Here is a 17,558-nt window from a genome sequence, read left to right as displayed (position 1 = left end):
TTTCAGCAGAAGGGCAAGGGAAGAACAAGCTGCTTAAGTTCCCATAGTTGGTCTCCAGTGCAAAAACAAGATGTAGGAAGTGAAACAAGCCCAAGATGAATGCTGACCCAGGATTTCGGTGTTTGCAAGAGTCTAGTTTGATGAAAGTTACCAGGCAGTCAAGACTTAAGTAAAATTTAAATGTGTGTATATCTATAATACTATATTTATATAGTATATTATTATATAGATAGATATTTTATATAGATATTTTATACATGTGATGGATTGCACGTATAAGAACAAGGCTGAACAAAACCAAAACTGATAATTTTTGAGGCAGGCAAGAAATAGGAATCCACTTCTATTCAGTTGCTTTCCAGTTTAATTCTTTCACATTACTCTTAACCACAGATAATTTATTTTTGTCACTCTTATTCTCACTCCGGTCTAGTAGCACATCTTCACTGGCACAAATGTGTATAGAGCAGTACTGATGAGGCTTTGCTGAGCTCTACCACCTCAAATTAAACTCCTCCTCTGTGTTCCTTGGAGGTTGCTTTGCCATTCTGCACCATATGATGATGGGTCAGAAATGAACCCAGGTTTCCCAGGCCCCTCAGAGATGGTTCTCCTCATAGTCCCAATAACAGAGGTATAGTAGGCCATTACAACACTCAGGTACCACAGATGATGTGGAAAGAGATCTTCAAGTGGAAGTCAGCAATAAACGTAAAGATAAATGAATTCCTTAAATTTAAGATTTTCCCCATTTTTTTCATGGAATGGGAGACTTGAGCAGTTGATTGAAGTGATGTAGAAAGTTGGATGGGGTACTGAGAAAGCAGGTGTTTTTATCTTTGGGCAGAGCGGGCTTACGATTCTTCCTCCCCAGCAGTTTTAGATCGAAGTTGATCATTCTGAGTTTGTTTGTTTTTCAAGACACTTCTGCCTTGACTTTGAAGGTAATGCAGAGAAGTCTCACATTCTCTATTATTCAGGAGAGCTGATGAAGGCATCACTGTGTTACCTCTGGCTTTATAACTTGTGAAGTAGCAGCAAACCAGCTGCCATTAAAGGCCAGAATGAAACATCTAAAACAGAGGAGGGAAAAGATATTATTTTAAATTTTTGAAAGAGAAGTTAAAAAAAAAATATTTACCCCTCTGCTGTCTAAGCTGTTTTAAAGCTCCAGGTTTAAAACCAGTTGGTTTTTTTTATATATATACGTGTAAACAATTGCTTCCTGTTCTTTGATTCAGAAGATTAAATATAGAGCAACATTCAAGACTCAGAATAATTTGGGAGCCCTGATTTTTTTAATTTTTTTTTTTCTTTATACTTCTTAATGCACTGTCTCTCTCTTATTTGTACTGCTAAGGAAAATCTTTTATATACATATATGTACATAAGAAATTCTGTGGCTTAAATGAAGAGTTTATTGCTTATAAACCTTGTAATTGAATACAAATTTATTTTATGTACCTATTAAAATACATATGTATATATCTGTTAAACGCCTAAGCCACCCACAAAATTCGTGTTTATGTACGTGATTACTGACCTTTTGAAAAACAGATATTTATTTGATAAAATAGAGTTGCTTATATACTCAATGTTGTAGTTCTAATTCTTTTAAAAGTTACTTTATCACTGGAAAAGCCAAAGTAACCTCTATTTTAGTTGGGTTTTTTTTCAAAATTTGCATTTTCTGCAAAGATTAAAATGAAACCACTCTAAACTGTTGAAAAATCTGTGAGGATTTGAGAATCATTTTCACAAAGACATGACTTCGATTAAGAAAAGCCCAGACATGTCAAGTGGATTTTTAGGAAATAGTTTCTAATGTGCACCGTAAATACTGTATGTAACAGAATCACAAGGAGGAGAACAGTTGTGACCATGAGCAAAACGAAAAATGAGATTGGCTTTGTAGATGGTGCAAAGGGTAAGTGCTGGGAGGAAACGAAACCTCAAATGCTGCTGATGGCGGATGGCCAGGCGATGGTCACGCAAACCTTGACTGCTTGCAGTAGGAAGTAGGACTGCTTGCAGTGGCTTTAGACGCATTACTCTGCTGGTAATGTAGCAAAAGGCAGATAAAGCAATAGTATTGGGGGGATAGACAGCAGTTTTTAACCCTGGAAAAATGTTGCACTAGTTTCCGACCCCCACCCCTCCTCAATCCATTTTGGAATCAAGACCCATGTGCCACTGTAGCAGGATGAAATAGGGGATTCAGAGGGAAAATTCAAGGCAAATGCTTCTGTAGACATCAAAATCAGTGTCTGTGGAACAACCTGCTGCAGAGGCTGTGTGTGGTGGTTCTTAGGGATACTCCTGTAGCTTTTCGAAGGGTGCCTGCACTTAGATTCTTGACACCATGCTGCAAATGTTAACTCAAGTACTTGCCCTTACCTTTTAGCCATGAAATACAATATGCTCTTCGCTAACAGAGAAACTGTTACCTTTTTAGATATCTGTTTATAAAAGTTAGCAGCTATGTTGTATAGAGCTCCTTTTAATTCAATGTCTGTCTTTCATGTCTAGAGTTGTGGACAGGACAACAAATAAAAAGCATGGATGAACAGTAGTGTTTCCTGTATTGCAAAACCGCTGGAATGGGAAATGCCTAAGTAGGGGCTGACAGCATTTCCCCTAATGTCTAAATTATTTTTCTCTCTGACGAACAATAACATAGTTTCATTTGTAACGATGCTGCGCTCTCTGGATTGCTCTTTGCTTAACATGTTCTCTTTCTCTTTATATCTGCACAAAATGCTTCCTTGATGCTCCTTGTGATATGGCAACAGAGTGCTATGCAAATAAACATTTTACACCGAGTGAAATATTTTATTTATGCACGAATGAACTTCCCCCCTTCAGATTTTCCTTATGACTACTGTATAAACTAAGAAAGATGTACACTGCATACACATTTTGTATTTCAAAGCTTCTTTTTTGTATAAGTAATTTGCTAGGGTCAAACGTTTGTGAAGTTAACGTTGAAAATGATATAGCATTTTGTATTTTGAAATCCACTACAATGTGTGTTGATTAAAACTCTCCCATCAGTGTCTGCTGTTTATACTGGTCCTATGAATCTTTACTTTGATGCCACTCTCAAAATGCTGGTAAAGACCCAGATCAGATTTCAGTAAAAATGTGTAATACTATGCTGGAATCAAGTACATCTGTCATTGCAGATGAACTGAGCGGTCACTGAGCAGAAGCTTTTGAAACCAAGACAGTTACGTTTGCTTTGGACATAGGACTGATCTTATGGAATTTTAAATGTGCAGTCCGGAACCCAGTGCACACAGCTTTACAGAGGGCTAGCATGTACAGAAATACAGGATCTTGCAGCCTTTGAAGAGTTCAAAAATCTTTCGTTTCACACTATCAAAAAACCGTGTGCTCATTGATCCAGTTTCTACTGCTTAAAAACTATTTTTCAACTTTGTTTATGCTTTGTCTCCATTGTCTGCCTATACTTGTTTAGAAATAACATAAGGTCAGAAAATTAAATATTAAATTATATATACTTAACTACATTGGCATATATTAAGTGCCAAACATTCGTTTTATGTTATTGCATATTTTTCATATGTTTCTTTTGCAAGATTTAAGAGGCTTGTTTTATAAAGAAGCTAAAAGTCTCAGGATGAGTCTACCTTAGCATTTTAGTTAGATTGGGATCCCAGTCCTGAAGCAGTTGCCTCCACTTGCTAGGCTGTGGTTTATGCTGTGGAGCAGACTCGGAGTGAAAGAAGGGGACTGCTTTAGGAAGATGCAGTGCAGGGCTTACCTTTAAATAAACCCTTGCTATGGTCTTGCTCCTACTGAATGTTCAGTCCTTGGGACTATACTGCAGTCAACAGAGCAATAACCCCCCTTGAAGCAGGTATGGGCTTCAGCACCAACAGTTGGGGCTATTTGCTAATGTCCTAGCTAAGCCCTGTGAGGACTACGGGCTTTCATCTCCATGAGGAGAAAAAAAACCAACAGTGCTTCATGATGAGGCTCAGGATCTTCTCTTTGGTGCCATCACACGTATTATCTCACATACTGTATTTGTGTGATTTCACGTGACAGCAAGTGGTCTTCTGTGGGATTACGGAGCACCTGCACACTGGCATTGCTGATCCGTTGTTGTTACTGTCACGAACAAATGCTAACCTTGAGTTTACCAGCACAACCTCACAGCAGGCTTAAGTTACAGCTGTTCTTGTGCTTTAAGCTGCAGAAAAAAATCTGAGTAAAAATGCTTTTCTCTGAGTTTACACTGGCACTGGGCAAGCTGCAGTCTCTAAAGATATCTTCAGCTTTCTTACAGCAATAGGGAAAGGGATTTTTGGCTGACAACTTAGATCAAATTACCTTATGTTCTCCACTTTAGCTGTTTGTTCTGTAGAAGCAGAACTATTCAAGAGCAAAAGGTTAGTACTTAGGTGGCTAAATACCTAACCTTGCAGATACAGCAGGTAATTAAACACTGGGCTTCATGAGGTCTAGGGTGAGCATGTGAACACCAGTCTGCCTGTGGGTATACAGAAATTTCCTATGAACCATTAACTACAGAACAAGAGCCATCTATATATTCACAATTATAAATAAATAAATAAAATAATAATAAAAATATTTCAAAATATAATAAAGATAATAATAAAATACAATAATATAATATAAATATAATATAAATATAATATAAAGTATAGTAAATATAATAATAAAATATAATAAATATAATAATAAAAAATATTTCAAAACAACTAGTATGTAACCCACGTAGAGCTGAGAATTTGGAAAAATCTCCCAATGGGTGTTTTCACAAGCTAAAATTAAGCATTAAAGATGTTTGCTTCGAAGGGAAGATCCTGGCTGAAGGTGCCCCCCAGTGCCTTCAAACGAGTATGGGAGCACTGAAATGTTGACACACAAGAAGAGGAAACTGTATTTTCTGCCTCTGTGGGATGATGATGCCTGATCAATGCCTATTGATTTTCTGTATGATTCCTTTTATTTCAAGAGAAGACAAGAAGGGGAGCGATGAGTTCTTATGCTGCTTTTAAACCAGTATCACAGTTCACTGCATCACTGCTGAAATCTTACGGACACCCAAGATTTGTTGGCAATAGGTGACAGATAATTTGCAGAAACGGTAGGAGAGGAGGTACCCTCCTCTCATGTTCAGAAGAAAACGTTCAGCCCGTGGATAGGACATTGCATCTGTCATGATGTGGTGCTTCCTCAGTGGCAGGATGGGAGATTAAATGAAGGTGATGTGGGATGTTGAGACCTGCCACGTGGGAGTGCTTGTGGCCTTAGTTTATTGTTATAGTCAGATAGGATTATGATTTTTACCAGTATTGTTACAAAAGTACAAGTCTTAATATGAACCCAGACCAATCTGGCTAATTTTCCTACCTATGAGGGTAGGGTGTGTAAGGCACCATCCCATTGAAACAGTTGTGTCTGCACGTGGACTACTCTTCTACCCTTCTACTCTACTACTTTAACTGTTTACTGTGATGACCTTTTCTATCCTAGAGATGAAGGTGAAAATGAGATGTAGTATAGGGTGTTACAGTCTGCTTTAGCTTCTCCAGCTGTGTTTTGGTCAGTGCTGCTTTACTTGAGCACTGAGCTCTTATTTTAGGTTTTACATTGTTCTTCAAAGAACTGGCTTTAAAGATTAATTAGGGCGGGGGGGGGGGGGGGGGGAGTGAGAGTGTGTGCCTGCAAGGGAAAATGTGACTGTGAACCTAGCATTAGAGCACTGACCTGAAAGGAGGGAGAGAGGAAGGAAGGAGGGGTTTGAAAAGCATTCATAGTGAATTCTTTGAAGAGTAAGTATAATTATTCTCCTCTGAGGGAGGAATATAGAGATAATGTTGTATATAAGCTTGCTGAGGTACTATATAATTACATCATGGGATTAGTAGTCAGGTCTCAGTCATGCAGATGCTAACAGCTGTATCTCATCTGATTTAGCATGGATGCACATCCTGAGAGAAGGATTATCCTTCTAAACTGTATTGAAGAAGAAATACTTGTGTGGTGATTTGCCGTCACTGATACACACATCGGCTATTTTAGACTGCTGTAACAGGCCTGTTTGAACAAGGAGATTCATTACTGAAGGTCACAGTAGCAACGTATCTGCCATGGAGGTGGGACTGCACAAGTCATCAGGCTCATGTGAGACGGGGATTTGAATCAAACGGAGCTCCCTGCTAGACTGGCATACGCAAAATGAAGTGGGGAGATACAGGCATTGCTAACTCCAGCTGCAGTTCTCATCACTTGGACCGGAATTTTTTCCTACATCTTCCAAAGCAGCCTTTTCTCTAGAACATACAGAAATAAGTTGTCACTACAGTAATTATATTTTTCTTCTATCTATTCTGAAGCTCACAGAAGTATCAGAAAGATATAAGGGGTTGGGGGGGGGCAGATTGGGGAGAAAAGATGATAAATCTGAAAATGTTAAAATGGTAAATAACTATTTTGAAATATTTACTTCATCTGTGGATTGAGACAAGAAGTAATTTCTTTCCTTTGCAGCAGAAGAGAGCTTTCAGCGTGTGTTCCTAACCTTCAGTTGTTTTCCCCATGAACTATTGTGTATGAAAAGGAAGCACGTTTTTGCTGCATAGCCCAGATGATTGCATGGGAAACAGCTTGGTTTATAGCATAATGTTTTTGTTTAATACCTTTTTTATTCCAACAGGAAATATGGGATGTATAAAATCAAAAAGGAAAGAGAATCTGCATGGAGATGGGCTAGATTTGAAGAATCAACCAGTACGTAAAACTGAACGAACTATTTATGTGAGGGATCCAACGTCCAATAAACAGCAAAGGCCAGTAAGTAGATAGTCTCAGGGGAGAATTCCAGTAGCTAGATCAAAGCATGACTGGCATAACTTAAATTTCAATCCAAAGCACATGCATGAAGAAATTCAAATGATCATTAGTCCACAATTGGGCTTTTAATGTTGTGCAGTTCACCCTCAACGAATAAGTACTTAAAGAAATAAAAAAAAAAAAAATTGTTGGTTTGTTACTTAATTACTTTATGTTTGTCATAGTTTTCTGCATGAAAACAGTAATCCTTGGCAACGCTTGATCTAGATATAGCTACACCTGTAGAAGAATGATAGGTGACTTCAGAAAAACTGTAGTTTAGAACCATTTTTAAAAGCATCGGTGTTGGGTTTTTTTTCATAGCTATGGGATCCAGGTGTTGATTATTCGATTTAAAAAGGCTAAGGTAATCATGGGTGATTCTGTATCAGCTGTAGTCAGCTTTCCTTTTACTCACTGAAGGCCACTACTCGACCTTGCACAAGCTGCGTAGGTAAGGATGGGAGGGGAGCAGAGGGTGCAGTGGTGAAGGGAGCAGCGCTCTGCTGCAGGAGGAACAAGCTAATGGCAGTTCCCTGTGTGCTGCCTGGCATTGGAAAGGAAGGGTGCTGGGAAGGGGAATCCTGTGGGGTACCAAGTGGGTTTGCTATTTTGCAGATTGACTGGTACCTTCTTTCCCCACCCTCTCTACCGTGCTGAGGAAACTGTGTTTCCTGCCTGCCCTTGTTCGGGAGCCGCGCTCTCTGCGGGTGTGAATGACACCCTCCTCTCCCCTCTCACCGCCTGACACAGTGGACTCAGCGTGCTCTCAGTCAACGTGCACGCATCACAAGCTACCGTTATTTTCTTTTAATTACTCTTTTTTTTTTTTTCCGTGCACAATCTTAGCAACATAACCGTGCTTGTAGTTCTTAAGCAAGACAGCTGCATGTTAATAACTGTCCTGTTAAAGTGCCCTGGCTAAAGCCTCTTCAGCAGAAGTCACAAAGCTGTGAACTTCTTCCCCAGAGCTTATGTCACGCCTTCCTGAGGTCTGAGCTGCTCAATGCAAAATCTAGTGGGGACTTATTATACTTTTATGTTGTAATTCACTTTTGAAAAATGGTGGGAAAAGATTGGAGCATTTCCTTTTAATTTAAGACATATAAGATGATACCAAAGCAACTGAATAATGTGTAATTGTAATGTAGGATTGTCACAAAGATCTAAAACTGCTTAATTAAGGACATATTTTATTGTAGGCAAATCCAGGAGAACAGCTTTTACCAGGACAGAGGTTTATCAATGAAGGTATGTTTTCATAGGAATCTTACTGCTGTGTGCTATGCCCATGTCAGCCTGCAAAATAATGTGAATGTGCCTTTGGCTTTCTGTCTTTGTAGAAACAGAGGAGCATGGAGTCATTGTGGTAGCTTTGTATCCCTATGATGGCATTCATGAAGACGATTTGTCCTTCAAAAAAGGAGAAAAATTGAAAGTTATTGAGGAGTAAGTATGACAGTACTGATTGTATTGTAGTTTTTCTTTGGACTCATCTAATTCCCTTTATAATTTTTTTATATCCTACTCATAACATGAGTGTATTTATGGTAAGAGAGCTGCCTTATATGCGAAAATACAAATGCACATGGAGCTGTTGGTAGGACTTGGCAGCTGCCCTTGGTAACCAAACATTGATCCTGCGGAGCCAATGGCTCCTCCGGGGGCTTGAGTTCAGAGAAAAGATGCTGCTTCTCTCTCCAGCACGGGCAAAGCTCTCGGCACAGTAGAACCCAAGTAACACTTTATAATTTTCCTTTCCTGTGTGTACTACTGTTGTTTGTGTTTTTCAGGCTGGGAGAATGGTGGAAAGCAAAATCTCTCACGACAAGGAAGGAAGGCTTCATTCCCAGCAACTATGTAGCAAAAGTGAACACCTTGGAAACAGAAGAGTAAGTTCTCCCAGGCTCTAAATACTGGCAAATTTCTTCACCCTCGTGGTGTATCCTTTGCGGGTGGAGGAAAGAAAGGGTTCTAACTCTTGGAAATATTTTTCAGATGGTTCTTCAAAGACATAACCCGAAAAGATGCCGAAAGACAACTCCTGGCTCCTGGTAATAGTCCTGGAGCTTTCCTTATCAGGGAAAGTGAAACATTAAAAGGTAGGCTTTGGGGTGGGTTACTTTGGAATGGATAGTAGGGTTAAAAACATACAGTCTGTCTTCACAAAAATTGGCATCAAGTGGCACTGGGTGTGGAGTAGTCCTAGTGTGTCCTACTTTGTGAATTTTCTGCAGTTCTGTAGGAGTGAGAAGGATGAGAAAATCACCAGGAAAAGAGAGAAGAGACTTACAGGTTTACACCCAAAGTTGAGATGGGGGGTGGGGGGGGTGGGAAACACGTGTGTGTGATTACACTGACAGAAAGCAGGAATGAATGGAGAGATTTTTTTCCCGTCCTAATGTTTGATATTCCTTTATTGAAAGACACTTTTCACTGTAAACAGTACATGCTGCATTTTATAGTCTTCCATTATTGGGTCTGTATCCATTGCTACAAGTTTTAAAATGTACTTAGTGCATAATGAGGGTTTACACTTCTGCGCTGTAGCATGATTTTTTTTCTGAAAGCTTTTTGGTAAAGGTTTCTGCTGTAGACAGAGCTTTTTGTACTGAAAAGCTTAGTGAAGTCTCCAGACTCTTTGGCTGGGACTTTCAGAAAAGTATAGGAGGTTCTGCCCCAGCGTCTGGACTCTGACAGCAGCCTGACTGGATTCCCCCTGACTGGATACTCTAACACGGCATCCTCCAGAGGAAGATGCATGAATCCCTCCAGCAGATTGTATGTCTGTCCTCTCCACAGGGGTGGTTTCTCTGGCCCTAACACTGCAGATTCTTGATTAGGTAGCTCTCTGTAATGGGCCCGTGTCGCTGTTTCTGTGCTCTCAAATGAAGACAGAGATCTAAATTAAACACAGGCTGCTGGGTGTAAGGCAAAGTACCCTCAAAATCTTTCTGTCACTGCATCTGTGTGTGGGGAGAGAGACGGGGCTGAGGTGGTTTCTGAGCCTTGAAAATGGACAACAAGAGCTGTATGAGTGGAAGAAACAAAGAGCTCTGTAGTTTAGGATAGACGCTCTGCTGTCCCATCTTAAATCCCAGCTGAGGTTAGGCTCCCTAGGACTAACAGATCTGCCCTCCCTCCTGTGTGCCTCAAGCCATCTCCAAGCTATCCTTTCGCTAGTTGGCCCATGACATCCAGCGTGTTCCTTTTCCGAAACATTGATCTCCGAATTTCAGCTTCTGCCTGAGGAGTGTGACAGCCCCGGCCTCCCTTTCCCAGCTGGTTCCACTCCAGCCGGGGGCACTTTCTGCAGAAGTGGGCGTTGGACGGAGAGCTGTCTGGATTATGGAACTCCTAACTTTGTTGAATATGATTGAAAAAGAAAGCGTGACTGTAAGCATTTCAGTGACCAGTTCAGCACCGGCTGTTGGTTAACTTCCTCATGTTGATTGCAAAATGCTTTTTGAGGAAATAAGGGAGTAAAAAGAAAAACAGACAGAAAGGTGATTTTGTTAGGCTCAGCTGTATATGCGTGGACACTGTAGACTTTTGCTATCTGTTAATGACCATTCTTTCTTTATCCACAGGCAGCTATTCTCTCTCCATAAGAGACTATGATCCACAGCATGGTGATGTTATTAAGCACTACAAAATTAGAAGTCTAGACAATGGAGGATTTTACATCTCTCCAAGAATAACTTTTCCCAACATCAATGATATGATCAAACATTATCAAAGTAAGTTAAATCAGTTAGTGGATTATTTAATAGAATACAGCCATTATTTCCTGTAAAGGAAAATAAATACTTTCTTGTTTTGTTTAGAACCTTTTAATCTTTTTTTTTTTTTTTTTTCCCCCTAAATAACCCAGGCATGCATGTTATCAAAGATAAAGTAAAACTGGTTGGAACCCAAGTAATGTTGTTATCTTAAGCAGACCTAATACTGCTTGCTCTGTGGCATACCATTGTGAAATAAAGAATAGCTTTATAAAACACCTCATCAAAGTTATGATGATATGAAACTACAGTAAGAATTAACTGCACTGTAAATAAATAAATTCTGTATTTGAAAGTAAATTTGTATTCACAGTTAGCAGAAATACGTATAGACTTGTGAATGTCTTCTTGCAGTGTTGAGTGTGGAATTGTTTTTATTTTTCCTATAAAATTGTGTGTTTGTTTGTTTACTGTGAACAGCCTTTAGAAGGAAGTAAAAGTCCACTGACTTCAAGGAAAGAAAATTGCACCTGCATCGAATGTATACATTTAACATTTTCAAAAAGGGGGGAGGGGAAGGGGAGGGGACGAGTTTCTACCTATGTTTTAGCTACAAAGGTGACTTTTCATTCTGCATAACCTCCTTGTGGATAGCTCCAAAATATGTTTTTTAGTCTTGTAACTGGGAAGACAGAGAAGACGAAAAATGTAGGACAGAAAATCACATTGTGATTTTTCAAAGCCACGCTGAGGACTTGGCCATGAGATTTCTCTGAGTTTTTAGATGTGTGGAAATTCTTTGGCACAGCTGGAAAACCTGAGAATTATTCTACATTTGTATTAAAGTTGTAGCTGATCAGTATCTGGAGAAAAAAAATAATGGTGACCTACTTATGCTTGCATGCACATGCATCTGAAACAATGCTACAAGAAAATTTAATGACAAATTCAGAATACAGGCTCCAGCCCTGACTCCAGTGTGTGTCTTCATCAACGTACTGTCAGTAAGCAGGTCTTATATTTTATTTAGTTGGTATGAATTGTATGAAAAAAACTTAATAATCTGATGGTAACCAGATGCATGTGACGCTTCTTTATTAAATTTGTTTCTGAATACCAAATTTCAGTTCAGAGGTGCTTAAAGTTATGTGAAAGCACCAGAAAGGTTATATTTTCATCAAAACACCTGATTATTTCGAAAATTATTTTGAGCTGGTTAGTGCACACCTGTAATTAAGTAATGTTTGTCTCAAGTCATAAGGCACAGAAGCGTAACAGATTTTGTATTTTGTTTTTCCTTTGAAAACCAGAGCAATCAGATGGCTTATGCAGAAAGTTGGAAAAAGCTTGTATTAGTCCCAAGCCTCAAAAACCATGGGATAAAGACGCATGGGAAATTCCACGGGAATCAATTAAATTAGTGAAGAAACTTGGAGCTGGTCAGTTTGGAGAAGTCTGGATGGGTAAGTTTATTCCTTTGGAAAGAGTATTTAAATCTGCTGAAAGAAGTGTCATTTCAGAGTCATTCAGAGTAATAGTAGACATGAACCTGGTCCGATAAACGTGTAAAACAGCCCAGTCAGGCCCAGAACATACCTTCCCGTGAGGAGACAGGATTTGCAAGGGGGAAAATATATCATGGAACAAATCCTTTGGTGTCTTTTAAAGGAAAAAAAAAAAAAACAACCAGTGAGTAAGCACTGTAATTTAGAGGGTTGACGACAATAGGTTTGTTTTTTTTTTTGCTTGAGTTTTGTGGGGGAAATAGAAGGTTATAGGAAGATGTGACTCCTGATTCTCAAAATCAGTGGGCATCTCGGAACTTTGTTTCAAATCAGAAAGTGGTAAAGAACCTAAAATAGAAAGAAATCACGTCTTTTAGTGAATTATGTATAGAGTTTTCATTGTCTTTTGGTAAAGAAGGGGCTGCAATATAATGTGTGGGACTACCGTACTGGGTGAAAAACGGGGACATTTAATCCAAGATTGCTGCTGAGAAAGTAGGTGACTTACATAGTAAGAAGATTAGAGATCGATCACCGCCTGCCTTAAACTACCATGCAGGTGCCCAATCATGAAAGTGTCACAACACTTACAAGTTGTAAATGTTAATATATACCCAGCAAAAAATGATAGCGTTAATTATTACAACCATAATTAGCTTTGCATATAAACGATCTTATTTTCTCAGCCTCAGTGACTTCCCGTGGCAAGGGGCTATGACCACTGTCTAATCACATTCTGCAAACATATTTAATCCTATTGCTTTTGAAATGCTGTCTGTTCAGGGATCTGAGTATTCTTTTGGGTGTTCCATATTGCGTGTTCAGTGTGCTATTCATTACTTACACACTCGTTACTGGTTGCCATCTTATTTAAGGTAAACTATACTTTTTTCCCTAAGCCTTCATTATAGTGCTTTTTCAGGCCAGATCATTGTCTCAACCCTTCTCTGAATCTCCTTTTTGGAGACTATATTTAAATAGTAATAAAATTGTTATTGTAATAATAGAACAAGTTTTGGTTTGGGTTTTTTTTTTGTTTGTTTGTTTTAACAAGATTCTAGAGGCACGGAATTTCTGAGCAACTTAAAAGCGTATCCCAAAACTTATTAGAAGACGCAAAGCTGTGAGGGGGTCTCTGATGACCCACAGGAGTGTGGCAGGCTGGTGGGAATGCCATTGCTTTAAAGAGATGCTCTCATTTAGAAAAGTAAAGCATAGAGTGCTGCTGTTTGAGTGGCAAATTCCAGACACAACTACAGTGTCAATCAGAAAGCTCTAATTCAGTCATAGGTGCAATCATGTAAAAAATGCAAGCAGCGCATGTCTGTAGTATAATATAGCCAAATTCAGCCTTTTATCTGCCTTCATGAGAAAAGGCTAAAGAAACCCTCTAGCTATGATATACATGAGTGACAATTTACACACTAGTTAAGACAAGCGTCAGCCATTGTGCAGGTTTTTTTCTGCCTAATAAACCAAGGCAAGAAATGTTTAACTGACACTGAAACACTATGAAAGACTTTATGGCAGAAGGTAATCACCTGCTTGAAAACGTAGATCGTTTTGGGAAGTGACTACTTCTGCACATACACAGACAAGGCGTAAGACTTTAAAAGGGTGTTTCTGGTTCAAGATGTTTCCTCTTGTTCGTGTCATTATTTTAACATCGGGCCTAACCCCTGCATCTGAATTGCTGCCCTGTGAGAAAAATTAATGTACTGTGAAAGCGATCGCTGTGTTTCCTCTTCTCCGCTTCCTTTCTGAAGCGAGAGAAGCTGATTTGCATGGCGCAGGTCCTCTCGAGTCAGGAGCGTGGTTAATCTTAGAACCAAGGAAGTTCAACCTGGAAAAGACGCATTAGGTCAGCTGTGTGGTGCAGGGTATCAACAAACATGGTGTGTTGTAATGAGCAACCAGGGGCATCAGGAGTTACGTAGAGGTACTGAGAAATAGCCTAGTTGTTACGCTCTCCTGATTAGAGAGCTAGTTGTTACGCTCTCTCCTCATATAGAACAAAATTATTTTTCAGCTATAGTGTGAATTAGAGAGAAATATTGTTCCATGGTTTAATTACTAGGCAAATTTCTTCTTGATAAAGGGTACTTAGAATTGTGGTTTCAGAGGGAACAGTGTCACATTCAGAGGAACTGGGCTCCCCAGTAAAGAGAGATACAGAGCTACTGGAGAGAGTCCAGCAAAGGGCCACAAAGATGGTTAAGGGACTGGAGCATCTCTTCTATGAGGAAAGGCTGAGAGAGCCGGGACTCTTCAGCCTGCAGAGGAGAAGGCTCGGGGGGATCTCATCAATGTATGTAAATACATAGGAGGGTGCAAAGAAGATGGAGCTAGGCTCTTCTCAGTGGTGCTCAGTGACAGGACCACAGAGGCGATGGGCACAAACTGAAGCACAGGAGGTTCCCTCTGAGCATCAGAGAACCCTTTTTCACAGTGTGAGTCACCCAGCACTGGCATAGGTTGCCTAGAGAGGTTGTGGAGTCTCCATCCTTGGAGATATTCAAAAGCCTACTGGACACAGTCCTGGGCAACCGGCTCTACGGGACCCTGCTCAATCAGGGGTGTTGGACCAGATGCCCTCCAGAGGTCCCTTCCAACCTCAGTCCTTCTGTGATTCTGTGATATATGGGAAGACAGAGATAATACTGTTACTGGAATGTGAAGATACACCAGCATGTCTTTTATAGTCTTTTCTTTTTAGTTTGTCCATAAGTATATTCTTTGGGCTTCCAAGTTGACATCTTCCTCTTGCACATTTTGGAGGGAGTTAGCTTATGTTATGGGGGGACTAAGAAAACCCTAGGAACAAAAAGCAGGCCGCCATATCCCCCAAGCACTCAGCTGTGCTCCTGTGTGACCTGTGCAGAGAATCTTTGTCGCTTTACGAAGCAGGAAGGTGAATCTCTTCCAACTCTGAAGAGTTTCTGTTACATAAAGAAAACTTGCTATAAAGGACCATTATTTCCCAGTTTTGTCTATCACTGCAAGTGCATTTAATTTCTTTCTTCATTACAGCTGTGTGTGATTTTATACACTGTATAAAGACTTTCTGGTTTTAGACTACCAAGTTAGTGTTTATGTGTGTGTTTTGGGCACCAGCTCTGCTGACATGAGAGATGAAAACAGCATGGCAGAGTTGTGTTCACATCTTATGCACCGCACCGTGGAAGTGGTTAGAAAGCTGCAGCCTGTGCTTTCTGCCTTCACATTTAATGGGCTGTATGGAAGTAAGCTGGAGATGGAGCTATTCTTGCATTCCTCTGCTCTTCAGCTGAGTGATGGCTGTAGTTGGTGAAGGAGGAGCGATGTGCTGACAGGCAATAGGATGCAGAGAAGCTGCTGTTCTTCAGTCTCTTCCCCAGTACCTCCTGCAGTGATAATGGCCTGAGATATTATCTGGCTTCTAACAGTGTCATATCTCTGTAGCTCAAACCAGTTGTTCCCAGTATGACCTTGCAGGGAATTACTGTGAAAGCAGAGGAAGGAGAAAGCTGCATCTTGTAGGCTTGTTCACAAAGTTGTTCATCTTCAGTCCTGGAGATCTGGTCAGAAATGGTAGGCTCAGCCTCATTATTGTCTGTTATAAATTCATATCGCAGCTTAGCCTGATTAAGCCCATGCAAGAATCTGGGGGCAACCTGGCTGTCCAAGATACTGCTCTGTGAAAATAATCATAATCAACTCCAAAATAAATACCTGAAACACTAACAATTTTTGGAGGATTCTATTCTAACATGTAGAGAAGAACATGGCTCTCTGTGTAAGACATCATCACATTCCTCAGACTTGCGTACTATTGCTTGCATCACGTTTAATTTTTAACAGGTCTAAACTGCAGAGAGACTTGCTTCCTGCCATGGTATGAAAGGTTTTTTGACCATGGAGTTCAATGCATCTGGGCAGCTTCTTTAGTGATGTGATGAACCAGAGTAGCACTGCAAGAGCAGGGTCTATGTTTTATGCATTTTTGTCCCTAGTGTGCACTGATATGATGTGAACCGTAATGTTCTGTGGTATTAATAATCCATGAAGAGAATTCTCAAGCAGGGCTAAGAGAAAAGTTAACAAGCCAAATGGAGCCATTATAGTGTATTTTATTAATGAGACACATTTTGCTTGCATCTCAGGTGCAAAAGATTCTCTTATTTGGTAACCCCCAAACTAAATATAAATAATACAGATGTTGGATGTGTATTTTCTTATGCAGCTGTTAGAAAAATCAGAGAAAATCATACCGCAGAAATACTGTTATTAAAATAAAAGGCATCTAAAATGAACTAAGAAAACTTTCTGGTACATCTCATCAGTATCAGAAATGGATTTTTACAGTACATACCTGAGCTGAATGTTAGTTGCAAAGAATCTGAATTTTAGGTAGAGTGTTCTAGATGTAAGCAAGAATTTCATTGCTTACCCGTCTTTTTGAATTTGTGTTTAGGCAGCAAACTGACCATATGTTCATTCGTATTGTACGGTAAGGAATACCGAGGCACAGCAAGTGCTGGGTTTACACCTGGAGCCAGGTTCAGTTCAGCCAAGGCAGATGTTGGTAGATGGTTTCAGAGCTGCCGGTACTGTACGAAGCAGGGGTGATGCAGTGCTGTAGCCACCCCTCCCCACAGCTCCCTGTGCGTCACTGGAATCCTTCTGTGATGCAGACTGAACATTACATTTGCTGGCACCAGCTGAAGCACTTTGAGGTCACCAATTTTCCCTCCACCTGCAAAAAGGCTGCAGTTTCTTACCTGTACAGTAAGAATGTGCCTGCAAAGCAGATGAGCTTTGGAAACTACCACAGAGGTTCTCACAGGAACGATAAGTGACCTGACATGAAGACTAGGACTTCGTTAAACTGGGGTGGTACAAACGCATACTAAAAAGATGCTGCCTGCTCCAGGTCTGATGTGGTCCTCAGCCCAAATCAAACTAAAGCTGGTTTTGCTGGTAATGGGTGGCCAAGAGAGGTGACAAATTCCAGTTTTTCCAAACTGTTGTGTGTGCTCATAGAATTCATGACTACCTTTCCTCAGTGTTTTGGTGTCCCATCCCTCCCAATAAATGAACATGAGAGAGATCAGGCTCAATTATCTCTAACTTGCTTTGTGTGTTACCACCAGAGGGTCAAGGAAGACCATTTTCCCACAGAAAACGTCAGTATGGGTGAGGTGGTGTAGTAATACAAACTTTCTGTAAGCAGAACCCTAATTTGATGGATCTCTTCAGTGAATGTAAAATACTGTTACATCGTTACTATGAAGTGTGTTGGTCACAATTGCTTCACAGAAATAATGATATTAATTAGTATGTTCGGTTGAGTATTCAATAAATTGGGAATGGAACTAGTGCTCTGCTTTAGATAAGCACATACAAATACAAATAAGCTTTCTGCTTCTTAAGCAGAATATTTTGTATAATATTTAACATCTGT

General features: G+C 40.0%; 1 protein-coding gene across 7 annotated transcripts in view; it reads left to right on the top strand.

The window, feature by feature from the left end:
* Positions 1-17,558, top strand: part of LYN (LYN proto-oncogene, Src family tyrosine kinase) — a 56,031-nt gene that overhangs the window by 15,158 nt on the left and 23,315 nt on the right. For 3 of the 7 annotated variants that reach the window (XM_087753194.1, XM_087753203.1, XM_087753213.1), the window contains exons 2-8: positions 6,713-6,786; positions 8,091-8,139; positions 8,232-8,337; positions 8,682-8,780; positions 8,887-8,990; positions 10,479-10,628; positions 11,921-12,073. In XM_087753194.1, the coding sequence (XP_087609320.1) occupies positions 6,718-6,786; positions 8,091-8,139; positions 8,232-8,337; positions 8,682-8,780; positions 8,887-8,990; positions 10,479-10,628; positions 11,921-12,073 (730 nt within the window). In that variant the 5' untranslated portion in view covers positions 6,713-6,717. Of the gene's footprint in view, positions 1-6,059; positions 6,361-6,712; positions 6,850-8,090; positions 8,140-8,231; positions 8,338-8,681; positions 8,781-8,886; positions 8,991-10,478; positions 10,629-11,920; positions 12,074-17,558 lie in introns of those variants that run through there. The other 4 variants (XM_087753165.1, XM_087753173.1, XM_087753208.1 and 1 more) reach the window with 3 other exon arrangements.

This window comes from Nipponia nippon, unplaced genomic scaffold, assembly GCF_047370975.1.
Source record: "Nipponia nippon isolate SJK-2023a ecotype South Korea unplaced genomic scaffold, ASM4737097v1 scaffold_1, whole genome shotgun sequence".
In the NCBI taxonomy this organism is placed as follows: Eukaryota; Metazoa; Chordata; class Aves; order Pelecaniformes; family Threskiornithidae; genus Nipponia; species Nipponia nippon.
This window is presented reverse-complemented; position numbering and strand designations above follow the sequence as displayed.